Source organism: Festucalex cinctus, chromosome 6 (assembly GCF_051991245.1).
Source record: "Festucalex cinctus isolate MCC-2025b chromosome 6, RoL_Fcin_1.0, whole genome shotgun sequence".
NCBI lineage: Eukaryota > Metazoa > Chordata > Actinopteri > Syngnathiformes > Syngnathidae > Festucalex > Festucalex cinctus.
Genome location: NC_135416.1, coordinates 16,913,487 through 16,933,634, shown reverse-complemented (window position 1 = coordinate 16,933,634; position 20,148 = coordinate 16,913,487). Strand labels below are relative to the sequence as shown.

Here is a 20,148-nt window from a genome sequence, read left to right as displayed (position 1 = left end):
GTCATCTCAGCAGAAAATGTCTGAGTTGGGTTTATGTGTAGCAGACGAGGAAATGTTGACGGGATTTCACTTTTCTCAGAGGCAGATGTTTCCCAGGAGAATCATAATCACCTAATCCTGTTGATATGAAGTCACAACTGACTTGACATTTTTGGCTTTAGGTGTAATAGGTAACCATGCTCACTATATGTCGACTTTACTGACTGACATTTATGGCTGCCAGAAGAAAAATTGTAATTGATTTTATGGGATTATGGAATTTGGTGTATGCCTTTATAATTTCCTGGCAACCTTTGGATTTGCTACGTTGCTGGTTTTTGGTAAAGGTTGCAAGATTAACTTGAAGATCAAACATCATATCACTATTATCTATGAACTGATATTGAATCCATATCACCATTTGCCATTCAATTGCATCATCCTACTGTTACTGTAATATTTGTAGAGGCAAATTATAGTAGGAAGGCAAAACACTGAACGCTTGAAATCTAAATCAATAAATCACGACAAACTTTGCTCCAACTCCTACAGACTTTTGTTTTCCTGCAGCGCCAGCATTTATGATTTCAATTTGTTTTAAAATGGCCACAATAAAATACACAGGGCTCTTTAGGTCTCTCACCATATTTTAAGCGTTGTTTGCAGTGCTCAACGGTAAAAATATATATTGCTAGATGACAAATAGGAAAAAGGGAACAAAGCAATGTATTGCTGGCATCGGGCCAAAAATTATTTATTTATTTTTTTTTTCAACCATTAAAATTGCATCATCAAAGACAACAAGCCATTTCCAACACTTTGGATTGGTGGTGGGTTCAATTCTGGGGCTTCTGCTATTTTCTTGTATCTGCTGCCCCTGAGTTCCACTTAAGAAAACAGCGACGAATTGTTTTAAAGTGCTCTATAAATTTAGAGTTGACTGATGGGAGTCAGCCTTCTAACGGCCTGATTTGCAATGCAGAGTTGAACAATCCTGGTCCAGCACAACTCTCTATCTAGTAAAACTAAAGGACACTTCCATAAAGTGCATGGAGATTGGGACGTTTTCTGGATTCAAGGTGAAAAGAGCCAAATTCATGAGCCAAAGGCTACACACCCTGTTTATTTAGTTTCACCAGTAAACCCTCTATATATATATATATATATATATATATATATATATATATATATATATATATATATATATATATATATATATATGCCTTGAATAAAAAACAAATCAAATTCAAATCATCTAAACATCATATTTGAATTTTCATTAAAGAGGGGTTCGGGGAATGCACATAGGAAATTGGAGGGGTTCAGCACCTCCAACAACCCTGTTGTAACGTGTTTAAAGTGTGGGGGAGAAGCAAAACTGTAAGTAAATAAATAAATAATTCCTTTGATATGATCTATAGTGTATTTTTGACGTATTGCATTTGGGTTTGGAAAGCATCCCCTGCGATAAACAGAGACTATATCCAGATTTATTGTAGATGTTAGACTGGAAAACTGATTCATTTCTTCGTATATTGACAACATATGGAGGCTGAGCTGAATCAGTTAACAGTTTCAGTTACCCGAGAGCGGGAGAGTGTTGCTTTGGCTTCATTCTGTATCTGGAAAAGCACTTTAAGAGCCTCGGGTGGCTCACAGGGTCGATCCCGTTGTGTCCTCTTTTCCCCTGTCCTTTTCACGCGAGCAAACTGGTCTTATACTCCTCCTTTTCTCGGAAGGGGAGATCCTCTCTTGGTCACCGCCCTTGGGTGAGGTGTTTCACAGAGTTTACGAGCAACCTGGTGCTTTGTCGCAGTAACCAAAGGGCTTCTTAATAAAATATGTGTAGAATCCATACCAAAAGATTGATGATGTTAATTTCATTTCACTCATTACCAAACAGCCCTTTAGGCACTTAATCACACCCTGTGTTCACCAAGCATAAAGATGGGGAAAATTAGCTTGCTATAATTTCTACATGTTAAGATAGGAGGAGCTTCCTTGTCTTGCTTGCTCTTCTATGCAAATAACCAACATATTAATCCTCTTGCATTCAGTGGTTGGTAATTAAGAAACTGTTTCAGCACAATTAGTTGCAAATGTGTAATGTTCAGTGACTGGTGTGTTACCTATGAGGGAGTTGAGTGAAGAATATGAAGACACCCGTCGCATTTTGTCAATGGTCTCGAAGGAGAGGATGTACTCGTCATTGTCGGGGCTTCCCAGGGTGCTGCTGGCACTACTACTGGTGCTCAGGTTTCCCGGTGAAAAAGCTGCCGGTCCTCCTGAATGATGACACAGAAATCTGGACATTATTCACTGTCATTCAAGTCTCCAAGTTTAAACAATCAGAGATAGAAGTGTATGCATATGGATATGATTTCGTTTTTTTTTTCTGCACAATGATGTCGGGATTTTCTTCCATGTGTTTTTCATGATGTAATCAGTCTGTAAACGTTCACCCAAACAGCTTTACAATTTTGTGGAAATGGAACAACTTTGGAGGGACACCTACTCATTATTGGGGTGGGGTTATTTGGGGTTTGTTGGTGAGTATTTACTAATGACAATAAAGATACACCCTAAGAATGTATTAACTCATTAATTCCCAGCCATTTTCACAGAAGCAATCCCCTTCACTCCGGCTGTTTTACTGGACTTTGACTGATTTTGCAAGGCCCATAGAATATTGTTTTCTATTGCTATAAAAACATGGAACCTACCAAAAGAAAGATTATAATCTCTTCTTTCATCAGGGGAAAAAAGTAGATTACCGGTACTATCTGTTTCTATACTAAAAAAAAAAAGAAAAAAAAAAAAAAAGCACATTATTGTGCTTTTGTACATAACTGGAATGCATATAAACCACCTACAATCTCTCATAAAAATATTGAGGCACTTACTTGCTAATACAAGCACACATTGATAGCTTCACAAGCAAATGAAGTTCCCTTACATCTGACAATTAGCATAGATTTTAAACATAGAAGGCCAAAACATCCCTAATGAAAATTAAATTGTACTAATAAACTATTCACTAGAGGGTGCGAGAACTGCACGTGGAAATCAACCTGACTTTTTTTTTAACAGATGTATTCCTTTTAAATATTGTGAACATGACGACGACGATATTGTGGCAGTTTTAATATCACGATATTGCCCTTACCGTGACATCCCTAGTTTATATATGTCACAACTTACCGCTGCTCATGTGCGAGTCGTACATAAACTAAAAGCTGGATACCTTAAAACGTCATAAGATGATAGCTGTCCTGACATCAACAAGGTAGCCCATAAAAATGCATGACTCCAAACGTTAGAATAAAGTAACATTTAATATCACACATAATAGCAGCAATATTGAACAGGGTTCCTATATTTTCATTCTGTATTTTAGCGCATGATTTAAGAAAAAGAAAATGATGAGCAATGAAACACTGTACAGTACATGTAAATGCTTCACAGAAGAAAAAAGAAAAACTAACAACAGTGAGAGTGTGGCATATTCATGCAGGTCAGAATGGTAACGCCTGTGCCTCGATTCAAGCCAGGAAAAAAAAAGTTTATGTATGTAATCACACTGTGACTGTTTAACAGTTTGTAAAAACAGTAACTTAAATGTCCATAAATTTATGCCAGTTTCAATCACTTTCTGCAGCAACTTTTCTTATCCCTTAACATTAGGCTGACTCATAAAAGTGAAATAACTCGGGCCCCATACACCTTCTCCCCCAAGCAATTTGCACACTGAAATGTAGATACGGTGATTGGAAGTGAATGGAAGAACGCTCTGCTCTGTGCTTATTGATAATAAATACCACTGCATACTTGGAATGACTTCTGTGAGAATGAATGTGAACTTGTGTCAACAGTAGGCATCACTGATTGCTCCACGCTGGATTTATGAATGACTCCATCTGGCAGCAATATACAAGAGGACGTGCAAGTTGGGCTGCTTGAATCACACAGCCGTGACACAAATCACACTGAAAGAGCTCAGGATGCATGCAGCTGAACCTCTTGAGTTATGTACTGCTATATGATCTATAGGCGCAGGTGGAGCTTAGATTCCATTCTATTCTATTATTACTGTAATTATTCTATGTTGCCTTTTAAATGATAAAGGCACAAAATGAGCAAACTGCTGTATCTTACAATAACTTAATGATGCAGCTATTGCTATAATGTTACCGTTTTTGCACTTTGAAAGTATAACGAGGGCTTGAGAGTGTCTAGCAAGTGTCTTTACAACAATCTTAATGAGGAGAAACGGAAGCACTAAAGGACAATTAGGCTGAACATATTCTTGTTTTTTGTTCACAGTGAACCAGGTCCGTTTTTTGCTGTGACCAAGTTTTCCAACATTCAAATTGTTCAATACCAAGGATAGCAAGTACCCATTGAGTCAGCTAGTCTCTTTCATTATGCTAAATCCTTAAAATATTGTTGTGGCATTAAATTAAAGCAGGACAACGGTGTGAGGGAAAAATAAAATATATCTGTAGGACTACAACGGCACTTTGCTTGACATCACATACCATTACCATAAACATCAACACCATCCCAAATTCATGTTCAACCGCGATTATGCTAAAAAAAAAACTCAGTAGATAATTATGCTGTCATTGTTAATTGTATATGGTGCCAGTTGACAGCTAGCAGCAAGTGTCCAATATAGGCATGCAAGAGCCGTTGTACCGATTTTAAAAGGCAGTTTAACTCTATAACTGCCAAACTTTATCCAAAAAGACAACCCCGACAGTGCCAGACATTTTGAGCATTTACACTCAACTTTCAAGGCAAACAGAATACTGTGTGCTATGTCTACGTAAACATGATGGATACCATATGAAAGACTGGATTCCATTCTTTCAGTAGGAAAAAAAAGGACGATTCTATCTTATTCCATTCATTAGTAATCACCATTTGAAAATAGGCAATTTGAGCGACACCAAGCAAAAATAGAAAAAATTAAGAAAACAAGCTATTTGTGAAAATAGACATTTTCTGCACAACAGTTTTAGTAGGAAAAAGTGCGACTGTGGTTCTGATAACATGTTTGCTGCTATGCACAATTTAAATTGAAATAGGGCTGTAAATAAAAAGAAAAGAATACCAACTGGTTATTCATTATTAAGGGAAATATCTTATTTTCCCTTGTATATATAATTTGTTCTTTTTAACCGTGCAAAAATATACAGTATTTTATCCCAATACACAATTATTCGCTAGAATTTTCAGTACGATACTAAAACAATATAAAATATTCAATAGCTGCATCCTTAATTAATACATTTAATATATTAACAAAACATACACACATACTGTAATATACTGTTTTGTGCCATTATCGTTTTAAAGTAGTCTGTGTAGACTTTTGGTAAAGAAAAGATTCTACCCTCGCCTCTTTGGATTTATTTGTTTAAGTTACTTGACTAATCTCATTAATCCTGCTCTTGATCCAGCACCAGATTAGTTTAAAAGCCTCCATCAACTGCAATAGCTCTCTTTATAGAAATGGATTCTTTTTTTTTTTTTTTTTTTCCTGCCAGCAATCTGTCACTCCTACCTTCTTCATTGAGGTTGAGGTTTTGTAGGCTTTTGTTCAGGTTACGGGCAGTGGTGACTGCACGAATGTTGGTGTAGGAGTTGACAGATCGGAGACGTGGGATGGCTGGACTGTCCCTCACTGGAGTCAAATTGCCAGGCTCTGGAAGGAAATGCATGCAAATAAAAAATACATCGGATAACTTTTTTCTGTTTGGAGACAACCCTTATTTCAATTCAGTTTATTATGAACAGAAATAACATGACAAGAACATGGGGAAAACATTTGCATGTAAGTTAGGGATGATTCACTTTCAGTTACATACTACATTAACCTTACTGTAATTTGCAGACGTGGGCACGTCAATAAAGTTTGAGTGTCCGTCCTTCGGTAATCGTCAACAGTCGGGGCACTCTTCCGTCATCATTTCAAGACAAACCAAACTGTTCTCGTCAATTCGTCAACGGGCTTCCGTCATTGCTCAATTAAAGCCACTATTTTAGGACACACAGTAAATTTAATGGGCACAGTCTGTCAATCATCAGTCGGTCAACGTTATTTTAACCGTAATACTAAATTGCATTTTGTCACCACTATTTTCCGATTGACATTGTTTGTTATGTTACTATTCTTTTCCACACTGATGTCAACACATATAGTATGTGTGTACACGGTAGTAACCGCCAGGAGTACTGCCGGGCACGGCCAACGGACCCAGTACTTTCCCTTTTTTGGACTCCTGAGCTGTGCAACAACCTGCCTGCCGTAAAATGGCACACCAAAGGAACCCTTAGATGTCTAACAACATGCCTGATGTAAAATAAATGAACGGAGCACTAAGCTAATGCTTGCATAAATGTAGCAATAACGAGGAATTTACAACAGGAGGGAAATATTATCATCACGGTCTGTCACCACCTCAGCTCTACAACACGACCAGCTATCAGTAGTGGGATGGAGCCAGAAGAAAGAAGGCTTGGAGAATAGTGTGCAAGTAAGTTAGCATATCTGGTAAGTGATATATGTACTTGTTTACTGCAGGAGAAAAAAGTGGTTCGGCCGCAGTCCCAGGAAAGACGCGGAAGTACTCTACGGTGTGTGAGCAAAGTGGCCGTCCGTCAGTGTTTCCATTATTTGTCATATATCAGCAAAACAGGCGTCCATCTTTCACGGATTGAGAAGGTCCACTGACTGCTGCTTAGTCCATACATTTTTCAAAGTTTCCCGTCATTTGTTAATTGTCAACAAAACGTGACCATCTTTGACGGATTGATGGACCTTCCGTCTGACGGAATGCCTACTTCTGTTAATCTGCAGTGAGGTCCGGACAAATCTGCTCCTAAATCCCTGCTCTTCTCCCTTAACACTAATCCGACTACAACGACTACTACACATAATAATAATAATAATAATAATAATAATAGTTTCTGCTGATAAATGCAGTACAGGGAGATAATTGAGGAACGCTTGAAGAATTTTGAGACGTGAAGAGCACCGACAGATGATCTTCACAGATGTGGATAGACAGTGTGCAATTGCTTAAGGCAACATACAAGTCAAACGTTCTTTTCCTTCATTCTATGAGGTAGTGTGTAGTAACATTAAAAGTGCAAATATCAATAAGATCTGATTACCTGAAAAAGTTATAACCAATATGCTGCCATATTGGGCATATCGCTCTAACATGTTGCACACTAACACAGCACTGTCCATTTTGGACTGGTTTCCTGGTCTATTGTGATATAAAAATGCCGTTTAGCGTCATTGGGTTTCATATTTTTCCTTTATGAAAGGACAAAAAAAGGCATTTATTGCAGAAGTGACGAACCAATGCGGCCAATAAGTGCACTGTACAGCCGTGTGTAACCGGTCCATTACGGTGGCATATATCCTCAAAATTTATGTCAACAGGTGCAGATGTGATAATCATAGTCTGAAAACATTAGAACAAAACTCACAATATTTTTGATCATATTAATGTTAATATAATCCAAGCAAAATATTACAAGTTCAGTCTAACATTTTCAGACTACAATTAGCACGTTAATTACCCTTTAATTTTTTCACCTTTCTTTTGGACATAAAAGTGGCATAATGTTATGTGTGCGACTGGGAGAGCCGACTTTAAGACATGAATAGAATAAGAAATATTGCAAGTTTCGTTCTAATATATTCAGACTATGATTATCATGTCTGCACCTGTTGACATACATTTTGGCGACAATCCATCACAGTTTTCGTACATATGCCACTGTAATACCAGGTACACAAGTGTACGGTGCACTTGTTGGCCACATCAGTCACTTCCGCAATAAATGTCTTTTTATCCACTTTCTCAAAAGAAGAATATGAAACCTGAGATGGCTACGAGTGCCATCTAAATGATGGCAATAGTTGACGACGCCATATGGCATTTTTATAGGACAATAGAATAGGAAACGAGTCCAAAATGGACAGTGGCAGTGCCGTGTGACAGAACAAGTCACTGCGATAATGTGGGCTGCATAATAATGAACAATATGGCAGCATATTATGGGTATGTAATCATTTTGATACTTGAACCTTTTTCAGGGAATCAGATTTGTGTGTTTCTTTAATATGGTTCCAAGTAATTTTGCTTTCTTTGTTGTTCTTGTACACTCTTACCCAAACAAAGATAATGCTGAATGAAATGAGGAAACATTTCCCTGCTTGGTCAGTCAGACTTTAAGACTAAAGATGTATTAAATATTACTGTATGTAGCGTACCAATATATGTCTTCTATTCTCTGGTAAAGAGGCACAATGTACAACAGCTTTCTGCTTTACAGCTGCCTCTTAGAAGAGGACTATTAAAGTGAGTGATGACAGTCAGCACAGGTCATCTGTTGTATGGCATGAACAGGAACTGTGTACTTTCAGGATGGCTATTTTGAACACTTGCTTAAAAACTCCACTGACTACAAGTTCTCAACACGAGTATGGAGCATGACAAGATCATTATCTCATCATTATCTTCTGTTTCTTGAATATGCGAATATGTGGAGTTATATACAAAAAAAAAAGGTGAAGTGACTGAAAACATGTTTTATATTATAGAGTCGTCAAAATAGCCATCCTTTGGTCTGGTTACTGTTTTGCATACTCTTGGCATTCTTACCTCTCGGAACTCCTTAAAGACGGTTGGAAAACCCTTTCGAAGCTTATCGAAAGAATGCCAAGAATGTGCAAAAAAATCAGATAAAAGGGTGGCTATTTATGTACCGGTATGTACTTGTGTTATTTTCTTCTTTTTTTTGTTAAGTACCTAACTCCACGTTTATTAGTTTCTCATAGTTGTCGTCATAGTTTTGATGCCTTCAGTGAGAATTTCCAATGTACATAGTCAAGTCATGAAAATAAAGCAAATGTATTGAATGAGAAGGTGTGTCCAAACTTTTGGCCTGTACTGTATCTACACTTAACGCTACAGCAATAAAAACACCTGCACATTTACTCGTAAATTTTTGTGAACTAGACACGGAATAAAAATTGATGCCCATAAAAAAAATAATGCTTATATTGATTAAGAATGTAAGAGCCGTATTCATTTAACGTTTACTATTGTAGTGGTATTTGAGGTCAGCATCCGTCAGTACTGACGGACTGTCCGTCAATCCGTCACTGAGAGACACTCATTTTGATGACGTTGCTCATGAAAAATACGTCACAGCAAATAAACTAATTTGATTTGCCCGGCCGTTTCGAGCCGGGCCGAGTCATAGTTAAAGGCAGCCTTTCCAGACCCACTTTTGTTCAAGAAAGTGGGTGTGGCTTGCCAGGTTAATAAAGTTATTCCTGACAGGACAAATCCATCCTTCCATTTTCCGAACCGCTTATCCTGTGCTGGAACCGATCCCAGCTGTCTACGGGCATTAGGCGGTGTCCACACTGAAAGCCAAAGGTAAAAAACAAAATCTTGATAACACAACAACGGCACAATTCTTATGCACCTCATGTTGTGGATGGTTATAGAACAAAACACTTTGAAAGGGTTTTAAGAGCACCACAGCCCAAAATTTGTGAACTAAACAAACCTACAGCAACAAACAGCAAACTAAAACAAATTTGCTCGGACACAATAAATGACAAAAGCAATGCCTCTTCATTTTAGTTCCATTGAGAATACAATTGTAGGTAAAAGGAATGCAGTGGGTGAGTAAAAAAACGCACAAGTATGCGTCAAAAATGGACTTGAATGGTGTACCTGAAGTGTTGGCTGGTGACGGCACTGTATAATTTTTCTCCTCTTCTATGAACTGAAGGGCAACGGTACAGAAGTTGCTTTCATATTGGACCACCAGGTGACTTAATGCTACCACCAACTCCTGCAAACAATGAATATAAAAATACAATATAGAAACGTAAACAGAGTTTAAACATAATGATGTTTATTATTAGGCACTAATATTTTTAAACCACGATGGAATACAGGGTATTGTGTAACGCGCTGATATCCTGATTCAGGATCCCAAATACTGAGCACTAATTTGGGTGTTCACTCACAAACAGAACAGTATGTATGTACTTAGGGATTTGAATATTCTGTATTACAGTATTTCTAGGTCAAATCTGTGTTTGAAATTGATTTTAATCATATTTTTGAAGTCAGATGCAATCAAGATTGCAAGTGTGTGTGTGCGTATAGAGTGACCTTGCGGACTACAGGGCTTCCATCGTTGATGAGCTGGGCAAGCATCATAGCCACATTGTGGTCGATGGTGGTGGAGTGGTCCGTCCTCTCAGCAGAGTTTCCCACAAACGTACCAAGAGCAAAGACAGCTGCACACCTCACCTGGAGCAACATAATTATTGATTGACAGCCTTCAACTCACACTCTCTTTGATTAGCTTTGCTTCAGTGTCAAAGTAATCTATTGTGTAAACTTTCACAACGCCTTTTAAGGCAATGGTTGAGTGTACTGAAAACCAAATTATTTACCAGCCATTGGTTTTTTTTCGTCAAATTTTTACATCCAATTACAGTAGTTGAGCTTTAATTCCATTATATCACTTGAAAAATGTTGGAGAATATTTATGGGTGACGATTTTCATGAATGTACATAATTACTTTTTCTTTCTCTCTTTATTGGATGCTTTACCCAAATTTACTGTTCTGTGGATGGCATTTGCTGGGAATGAGATCACAGACTGCCAAAAATGTCATCACAAAAGTTAATTATTTGACTAAATGGTTTGTTATGGTAACAAACGGTCTCTTGATTACAGTTGTGCTTGAAAGTTACAATACCCATGAGTACGTATGTTAAACTTATGAGTATGTTAAACTTATGAGTATGAGTGCAATGGACTGTAAAAAAAAAGAAGGCTTAATGCCTATAAAATCCAAAATATCGTGGCAATTGTTTTGATATTTTTAGAGGTTGAAGTTGGTGTGAGTAGAGATGTGCATGTGAATTTTGGTGACAATTCATAGCATTTTTGTGTCATTAAGCTTTTGTACATTTATAGTTGTGCTTATCGGTTTACAAACCCAAGGGTATGTAAACTTTCAAGCACAGGTGTACATCATTACCTGCTTAAAAAAATAACAATGGGCGAGTTTTCAGTGATGATGCAGCCCAGAGGTTTCTTTTCTTTTCTTTTGTTTTTAAGACATTCTACACATCTGTTTAAAAAAAAGCCAATAATATGAACAAACAAAAGACAATTGTATTCTACTTAGGAATACATACTTTGTGTTCTGTTCAAGTTAAATACTATAACTTCCTTTTGCACTGGATAGATTTTATTTGTTTGTTTTATTCTCTTAATTTAGCGTTCATGAAACCTTTGAGTACAATATGCCTAATAGAAATGTGTGCTTGCAATTATAAGACTGGGGTATCTGATCAGAGCAGTTTTTCATACATGGGGGCTGAAACTATTGCATGTGCGTTTAAACAAAGGTAAAAGTGTCTTGGTGAATTTCAGGACACACTCGCTCTCTCTCTCGCAATCCTTCTGCTCTACCCAAGATAATGACCTTCCAAAGTGCCGAAAACCTAATAGACATCAGAAGCAGCTTTTCAGACTCACCAAGTCTTGTATGAAAAGGTTAGAAATGCCGGAACATTTTATGACAACCTAATGTCCACAGGTTCAAGTCCAAAATGTTAATTAGTTTTGAATGCCAATTGAAAAAAAAAGGAAAAAGATAATTGCAGGAATACAACTTAAATACAAATCATTAGAGTATTAGAGCGGACTTTTTTTTTTTTTTTTTTTTTTTTTGCTCACTATCATCATGCAGAGATAAGAGATCTTACCATCCATTTAGCAGCATTTTTCTTTTAACTCAAACTGTTTTTCTAGACCTTTCACAGATGAAAATGTATGTTTGTGATCAAGAGTAGACTCTTTAGCCTTTAAATCACTTTGTTAAAGGTTAATATTTGCCTAATCAGGAGACAAAACTTTCGGGCTCATCTCTATGCTTATAGTACTCTCTTCTTATAGTCCAAAAGTGGCTTACAACTTCTAACTTAAGAGTATCATCTTTTGTTCATCAAGTCTTATGTACTGTAAATAGATTGTCATATTGTCACTGTTTTTGGGGTCCTAAAATCTCACACCATTTATGTCAACTGCTGCCATTTTACATGATCAACACGTTGATACTTTTCATGGCCTGTTGAAACTAACACCAGTTCATGTAACACAATTTAATGATCATCACAAGATAACAACTACCAATAATTCAAATATTCATAGCCGCTAGTTGTATAGCTGCTAGTTGTTGCCTCCCCTTCGTCAGTCTTTTTTGAACCTGCTTGACATGCTTCATACTGAAGTCCGTGGTGGTTTTTTAAGTGTTGATATAAGTTGGTTGTGTTGCCTCTAGATCTGGCTAGCTGATAGCACATTTTGTATCTGGCGCTTTTCGTTTGGTCCACGTCATTTTTGTCGAATCCGAAATACATCCAAATAACAGACGTAACGCCCTTCTTTGGCACAATTTGCTCTCTCTCCCCTCCTTTGTAGCAGCAGAAGTCCCTTCTTCCACTTCGGTGCACGGCAGTCACAGCAAGCCTCGAGGTGCACTTGTTATGGTTACACTGTACAGAATGAAGGCACCGGAGCGCAGACTAACGCCAACAACGCTGATTGGCCAGCGCCATTAAAACTCGCGCTTCAGCAATTGTGGTTGGCTAATACAGCTATTGCTCAAACACCAATGGGGAAAAAAAGAAAAAACATCTAAAACTGCACTGTTTTGCGATTAGGTTATTGCACTTGGTCCTACCTCGATGTCGGTTAGATTTAGATTAATTGTGCATTAACCGTACAATAAATATATTGTACAATATTTCTACAATAAAAGGGAGGCATGTGGTGAATTTGCTGACAGTTGACGTGATGATTTAAGGCTATTCATCAGCTAATGTTAGCAGGTGCCTTTTTTTTTTTTTTATATTTATTAATATATACATTATATTTGCAAATCGTGCAAGTTCTCCTTTTTAGTAAAACATTGGCACAGGCTTGAGGCACCGTCACAAACGAGTCCACCACCCGATGATTTCAGCGTCAGTGTCGTTGGAAAAACACATGACTGGCGATTAATCAACCTCAAGTTCTAGCTGTCATTGAGGAGCGGCGGTTAATGTGTCAAATAGTTGGTTTATTCGGATTTCCCAAGAAACTTTCACCAACCAAATGAAAATAAGTCTTAATATTGTGCAATTTCTCTTTTCCAACTTCTGATACGGTTTCAAATGTGTGAGTGCAGTAGGATCAACTTCTCACCTCAGGGATTGGATCAGACAACAAGATGTAGAGCTTCTCGTGTGCACTATCACGAACTCCACACCAGCGGGCCGGGTCAAAGTTCTGCCAGATGCGACCCAGGCATATGGCTACCCACTGGCGAAGCAGTGGGTGGGGGTCCGAAAGCTGCTCGAGGCAGTTTGCTATGAGGTTGCCCTGCAGACAGGCCTCCTGATGAGAGGAGGGTGGAGGGAAGGATCAAGGCTGATTATAGTATAAGACTTTCGCTGGCTAGGTGAATCCTAAACAGCACACAGAATTCCAAGCTTGGACTCTTTCGACTCATTAGTCGGTAAGTCATCACTAACCTACAACCTCAGACTATCTCGCAGGCAAAAGGTTTATGAGCTTTGCACCAAGAGCACTTATTCACTTGAACTAAGCAGGACCTCTTTTCTTGGTGAACAAAAGCTAATTGGTGCTTGCGAAATGTAAGGCCATCTGAAGTAAGATGAAAACCTTTTTTTTTCTTTTTTCTTTTTTCTTTTCCCCTTCTCCCAACCACAGCACTTTATAAAACATTACAGCATGTCTCATGTCACATCTGTCTTTTTTTTCATAAACAATGTTGCTCACAGGGTGGATTCATTTAACGTAAACAGAAAAAATAATTACTGTTCTGTTCTGCTTCCATTTGTTTTAAGGAATCTGTAGGATCTCTGCATTCAAGTCATCATTCATCCTATTTGCCTTCTCTGATGATTTGCATTTTGAAGTTATTTCTCCTTTTACAAAACAGTGTTCCCTCGCTATGATGCGGTTCACTTTTCGCGGCCTCGCAGTTTCGCAGATTTTTTTAGTGCAATTTTGCATACTTTGTTTTTTTTTTTTTTTAACAGTAATGTTACTATTTTAAAAAAAATTATGAAGGTTTGAACATTGAGAATGATTAAGCATGAGAGAAATGTGAGAAAATGTAAATGCTTTGATGAGAAAAGTGTATAAACTGTGTGGTGAGGGTTTTTAGAGCCTTAAGACAGTAGTACCTAACCTTTGTTCCACTACGCACCGGTTCATACAAGTCCTCAACTTTTACGGACAGGTGAGGTGTATGTCCAGGTGAGGGGGGTGGGGGTGGGGGTGGGGGGGGGGGGGGGGGTGGAGGTTAGAGTCGGGCGTCTCGCATCAAGGTAAATCCGGTATATTTCAAAATAAAACAGTTTGCGAACTCGTTTTTTGGGAGGTAAGCTAGCTAACTACATAGCATTACATGAGTTGGACATTCAAGACAAAAAAATAAGCTCAGAATAAATTAAACATGACAAAATAACACTATTTAAACACAAAACGTACTTGCCTGTGGCAGAAGAGCCATGATAGAAGTCCCAGAAATATTGTCCAAAAAGCATATCTATGTGACAACAGGCAAGCGTGGCTATTGTTTACAAATATCTATACACGGTTGTTATCGCGTGAACTCAACTCTCCAGCGTGAACCCCAGTGATGTTGTGGTCTGGCAGTTGCAGATTTCCGGACACGCAAAGTACGTGGTAATTGCAGTCCGTGCGGCTACGGGGCCGCCATACGGAAAACGCACCGCATCCGTTCAGCAGTCAAGAGTCCGTTGTAAACAAAGAGAATCCGGTCACTTTTCAAAATAAAACATTTTAAAAGCCACGGCTAATCAATTAACCAGAAGTACAGTATTTTTTTATTTTTTTTTTATTTTTAATCATTATTCTTTCAACTGTGCGGCTGTGTGGTTGCGGACCACTGTCTTAAGACATTTATAATAAATGTGAAACATAAAGCTAGTACTTCACAGATTTCATTTATTGTGGGTATTTTTCGGAATCTAACCAGAGCGGAAAACGAGGGAAGACTGTAATGAAAACTGTGTACCATCACATCCATGAAAGGCCCAAGTATGTTTGCGTCCTTTCCATCAAGAACAGTAAGCCTTCAGTGCAACTTAACAAAAGACTGACAAAAAAAAAAAAGAATATTAACATTTTGAGTAATGTTCTCACATTAAGCACCCATTTGACGAAATCTAATATCATGTATGTGTTGTTCTGTCATGGTGCATCTCAACTGAATCTTGAGACAGATTATTTAGATGGGAGTTATCAGTGACAGGTTGGCAATGGCGACACTGCGGTTGTGAGCACAGTTGTTGAATGTAAGAAAGATGAATAATGGAGCTATGAAGCAGGCAGAGAGTCTTGCTGTTATGCTGGAGATCATCTATTATTTACAGGCCCGGGAGAGAGGTAAGGGCATTGAGTACACAGGAATAAGGAGGAAAATTGGTGTTTCTTAGCATGTGCTCACATTCTCTGATTTGTCACACTTATATGGGAAGTTCTCAAAGAGAACTTTTGCAAGTTGATGAAAGAATGAGTCATAAGGGAGATGAATGAGTGAAATAACATTCCCAACTAGACAGAAAAACAACTGCAGAAAGCAGAAGACAGATGGCAAAGGGGTTTAATGGTGGGGTATTTGTAACCTACTATGTGGATCTTTGAGTGCTTTGTGGAAAGGAGGAACTACATCATCTCTGCATTGTCTACTTTGTTGGTTCATTTCTGACAACAAATACTGGCTAAATGGCTAATAACTTGGCTCCTGTCAACGTACTCTTACGAGTTAGAGGATGATGAGACAATGTTAAGAAATACATTTCATTCATAATGGGATATTCATTCAGCAACCTGAGGCATTCTTACAAGAAATAAACAGTGCTTCATACAGTACATGCTCTGATGCTGGTGACACCACCATAGTTACATTGGCAAGCTTCATTTACTTTCGATCATAAGGGCCCACTTTGAAAATGTGTCATGGACGTGTCGGTATCAATATCAAGCAAAGCCTATTATGCATTTATACCTGTCCTGTGCTGTAGCTGTTTACAATAACAGCCAATATGAAGACAGCCATGGTCCGATGCTCAGCCTAGGGAGTAAAATAAATAAATAAATGAATATATATATATACCATTACCATTATGAGCCCATGCATAATGACAAAAATACTCACTGGCATGTAGCTGTCAGCCAACACAGAGAGGAAGTACTTGTGACCGTTGTCTTTGACCAGGTCAGCTTGACATGACTTCAAACAGGTGAAAGATGGAAAGTAGGATGATTAAGCTTTTCAACTTTATCCCCTTGCACACTCGACAAGCCAGCACTCCTTAGGGTAGGGACGGGCAACTGCTGTGTGGCCCACGTATCAGGGAGCATCATTTACATTTGCGACAATTTGTAATCATTAAAATATCAGGCGCACAGCTGTCTGATATTTCACCAATAGTTGGTTATCAAAAAGCAGAGGCAAAATTCCACGGACACATCAAATCTGCTTGGTCTCACAATTAGTCACATTGTACAAAAAGATGTGGCAAAGATGTTATTGATAACTTAACAACGTTATACTATTAAAGGAGTAAGTTATTCATGTCATTTTATTATATATATTATTATTATATATTATTTATTATGCTTGTCGAAATTGGTCCTCAATAGACTTCATAAACTTGATTCGGGCTTGCATAAAACTTGGATAAACAGTGCCCATCCCTGCTCTACGTCATCGCACAGCCATGTCATTCAGAATACGCAGATCAGTCTTTCACTATTATTACGTCAAGACGCATGCAATAAACATGACTATGTTGGAATTAGCGCCTCTCAGTTATACATACAACATTCAAGAGAATTATATATCGGTGATTATTTTCAATTTCACATAAATTACATTTACTTTGTAGATTACCTGAATGATTAGACAGCAGGCACTAAAAATGGCTTATCTGAAATTCATTTGGTTCATTTAAAGAAAATATACACTGTATAACCCTACTCCAACTGTCCGTTCCCAATAGGAGGATGGATTTACAGGCAGAATTCTAGGTGGATATTCGTGTTGAACTTCGCGGTACCAAAATAGATCTGCAATTTTTAGCCAACAAAAATGATTCAGTGCCATTATATTTACGTATTGTGTTTTCTTTTTGTTTTTTAAAGAAACATCAAACTTGGTCACGATACGCTGAGCGCTGACGCTCAGCTTCCACTGCTCCTGCTCCACACTGAGGTAATACAGCAAATATTAGGAAATTTACTTTGAAAGTCAATATACTGTTTGACCTCTTCACCCCTTTTATTTACTTATTTTTACTTGTTTTTTTAATGACATTTTTTTAAAAGTAAAATTATTAAAACTTTTAAAATTGCATTTTTATTTTATCAAAAGCATTTACCCCTGATGTTTTGCTGATGCCTCTATAATTTTAAGTTAAGGGCGACTGTGCTCTAAGTATATTAAAAAAAAAAAAAAAAAAAAAAGTTATTCTGGTGGAACCCTGAAGTTGCATAAATACAGAGACCCATACAGATGCGGCTGCAAACGCCCACGCTCTTGCGCACAATAAACTCCTTGCAAGGAAACAAGACACATTTATTTTGTCTACATGCCGAACAGGCAGTGTGCGCCCAACGGAGATGGGAAGTCTGTCTGCAAGTCATGTTCTAAAGCTACCTACTACGCTCTCCAGAGTTCACTGGGGACCAGGTGGGTTTCTGAATTCTGTCACAAATTAAAAGAACAACATGTTAATTTGTGACAGCTTTCAAACATTTTCTTCATGTTAAATATTTACGAATACATTTGCAATAAGTGTTCTTGTTCCTGATTGGTTCCGCTCCACGAGGCACTGATTGAATAGCGATGTACAGCACAAAGTCCCCAGCTACAAAGTTGAACTGCATCATTAGCAATTAAATTAAGTCTATATTTTGCTGTGGATCTGAACTAAGGTGCAGATAGCAATTTTTTTTTTCCTGTAATTTGTGTCACCATAGCATCAATATAAAAGTCCACCCCCCAGAATTGTATGTTCCCCATCCCCGAAGAAATAGCCTGCTCGCTATCACATGCAATAGTAGATGGACAAAAACACCCAAATACAAAGCTTTATGGAGTGCTTCCACTGATAGAAGTATGCAGGTATTGTACCAAAGTCAAAATTTTGTTATTGTGATAACACTAACGGAAACAGATGTCATGCAAAAATAGAAGACTCCATAAAGACTCCACATCCATACACCAACAAACAGACAAGACGTGCTAAAAACCCCCAAAACATACTGACTGACAAGACAGGAATCAGTACAAAAGACAACAGCATCAGACTCAAGAGTATGAGAACTTACACTGTCCACGGCGAGAATTTTAGCCCAGATGAAAACCAGCAGTGGCCGCAGTTCTCTGGCTGAGCTCTGTAGCAGCTTCAACACATACGGGAAGATTCCAACAGACAGGGCCTGGAACCACACCAAAGTTTTGTGTTCACTGAACAACAACTCCTGTAGGCATCATGATGCAGGACGATGGACACAGAATTTGTGATACTTATGCCGACATGAGAAATAAAGTGCTATGCTCGAAGTTGTACATGAGATTCAAATATGAAATGTTGATCTCATCTCATATTCATCTTTTGCTGTCAAACCCAAAAGTTAGCAGTCAGCAGTAAAAAAATAAATAAAGGACTTGGTCTCACTGGTCCAGTACTTTTTAAGGGGAGTGTAAATTACAGGGTAATTGCAGGTCATTTGATAAATATTTTCTGAAAATATTTACTGAAAATTAACAAAGGAAAATCAGAAGTGTGCATTATTTTAAAGATCAAATGAATGAACTGGCCTGGAAAAAAATGATGTAAGTACGGAGATGTGGATAATGAGACAAAGACATAACCAAGTGGCTCTTTACTCTCCACAATTAAGCTGACAGTTTTTCATAGCAAGAGTCAGCGAATCCCTTTAAACCTGGAAACACGCATAACATCCACCCCTCCCTTAAAGGTACAGGTCCCTTGTTGAACGTCACTTGTCATTGCACAGGTCCCCCTAGAATTCACCAAAACAAAAGCGCATAACCAAACAGTCAAACAGGAACAGTTTTTTTCATGTCAACATGAACAATTCAGATTTTTTTCAAATCTGACCCAAGCCTCTTTTGTAAATGGATATAAATCGGATATGTGTCCAACGCGACTAGTCTGGACGCTGGGGTCATGCTCATCCAAGTTGAAACTGCCACAAATGAGACCTATCTGAGGGGCCCTATTTACTTCCTTATCAAACCACAGCACAGTGTGTTTTGTGCGCATGTGTGTCACTTCACAGATGCATTCCATTGATATGAGAGTTGTATTGGTTTTTACAATCCGATTGACTATGTGAAAAGATCTGATTTAACAAAAAATCTGAATAGCATACAGCGTTAATGTAGCCTTAGTCAAGGTAGAGGGAATTAGAAACTACTTGGACACGAACTTTATTTGTCCTTAATCAGAGGCACATTAAATAGTGGCAGTTGTGTGCTGACTCCCATTTTACATTAACTTAAATGTGAATGTTCAAATATGATCACAGATATGTCCCCACTTATATGCACATTAGTGTGACCACATTATCTTAGTTTAGGGGTGGGCAAACTCGGTCCTCGAGGGCCGGAGTCCTGCATGTTTTGGATGTTATCCTTCTCCAACACAGCTGATATATGATCAGCTTATCAGCAAGCTCTGCATAGCGTGATAACGATCCTGTTGATTGGAATCAGCTTGTGTTGTGAGGGAAACCTCCAAAACCTGCAGGATTCCAGCGCTCGAGGAGTTTGCCCACCACTGTTCTTAGTTGTTTATTTTTACTTTCCCACTTGAAAATGTATAATTTTCCGCTAATAGGTCACATTAATAGTGAGAAAATGCTTCAAAATTAATTATCTTGGTTCCATTTTTATAAATCCCCCCCAGTAAAGGGCATTTGAAAAGGGGTCTTTAAGACTTTTATATCCCTTGTACCAACCCACATGAAACA

General features: G+C 38.1%; 1 protein-coding gene across 5 annotated transcripts in view; it reads right to left on the bottom strand.

Annotated features, from left to right (window-relative positions):
- rptor (regulatory associated protein of MTOR, complex 1) overlaps positions 1–20,148 on the bottom strand; it is a 142,746-nt gene that overhangs the window by 41,984 nt on the left and 80,614 nt on the right. For all 5 annotated transcript variants that reach the window (XM_077525536.1, XM_077525538.1, XM_077525537.1 and 2 more), the window contains 8 exons: positions 18,478–18,588; positions 16,301–16,375; positions 16,151–16,216; positions 13,294–13,485; positions 10,200–10,340; positions 9,753–9,873; positions 5,549–5,689; positions 2,109–2,264 (listed from right to left, as the gene is read on the bottom strand). In XM_077525536.1, the coding sequence (XP_077381662.1) occupies positions 2,109–2,264; positions 5,549–5,689; positions 9,753–9,873; positions 10,200–10,340; positions 13,294–13,485; positions 16,151–16,216; positions 16,301–16,375; positions 18,478–18,588 (1,003 nt within the window). The remainder of the gene's footprint in view (positions 1–2,108; positions 2,265–5,548; positions 5,690–9,752; positions 9,874–10,199; positions 10,341–13,293; positions 13,486–16,150; positions 16,217–16,300; positions 16,376–18,477; positions 18,589–20,148) is intronic.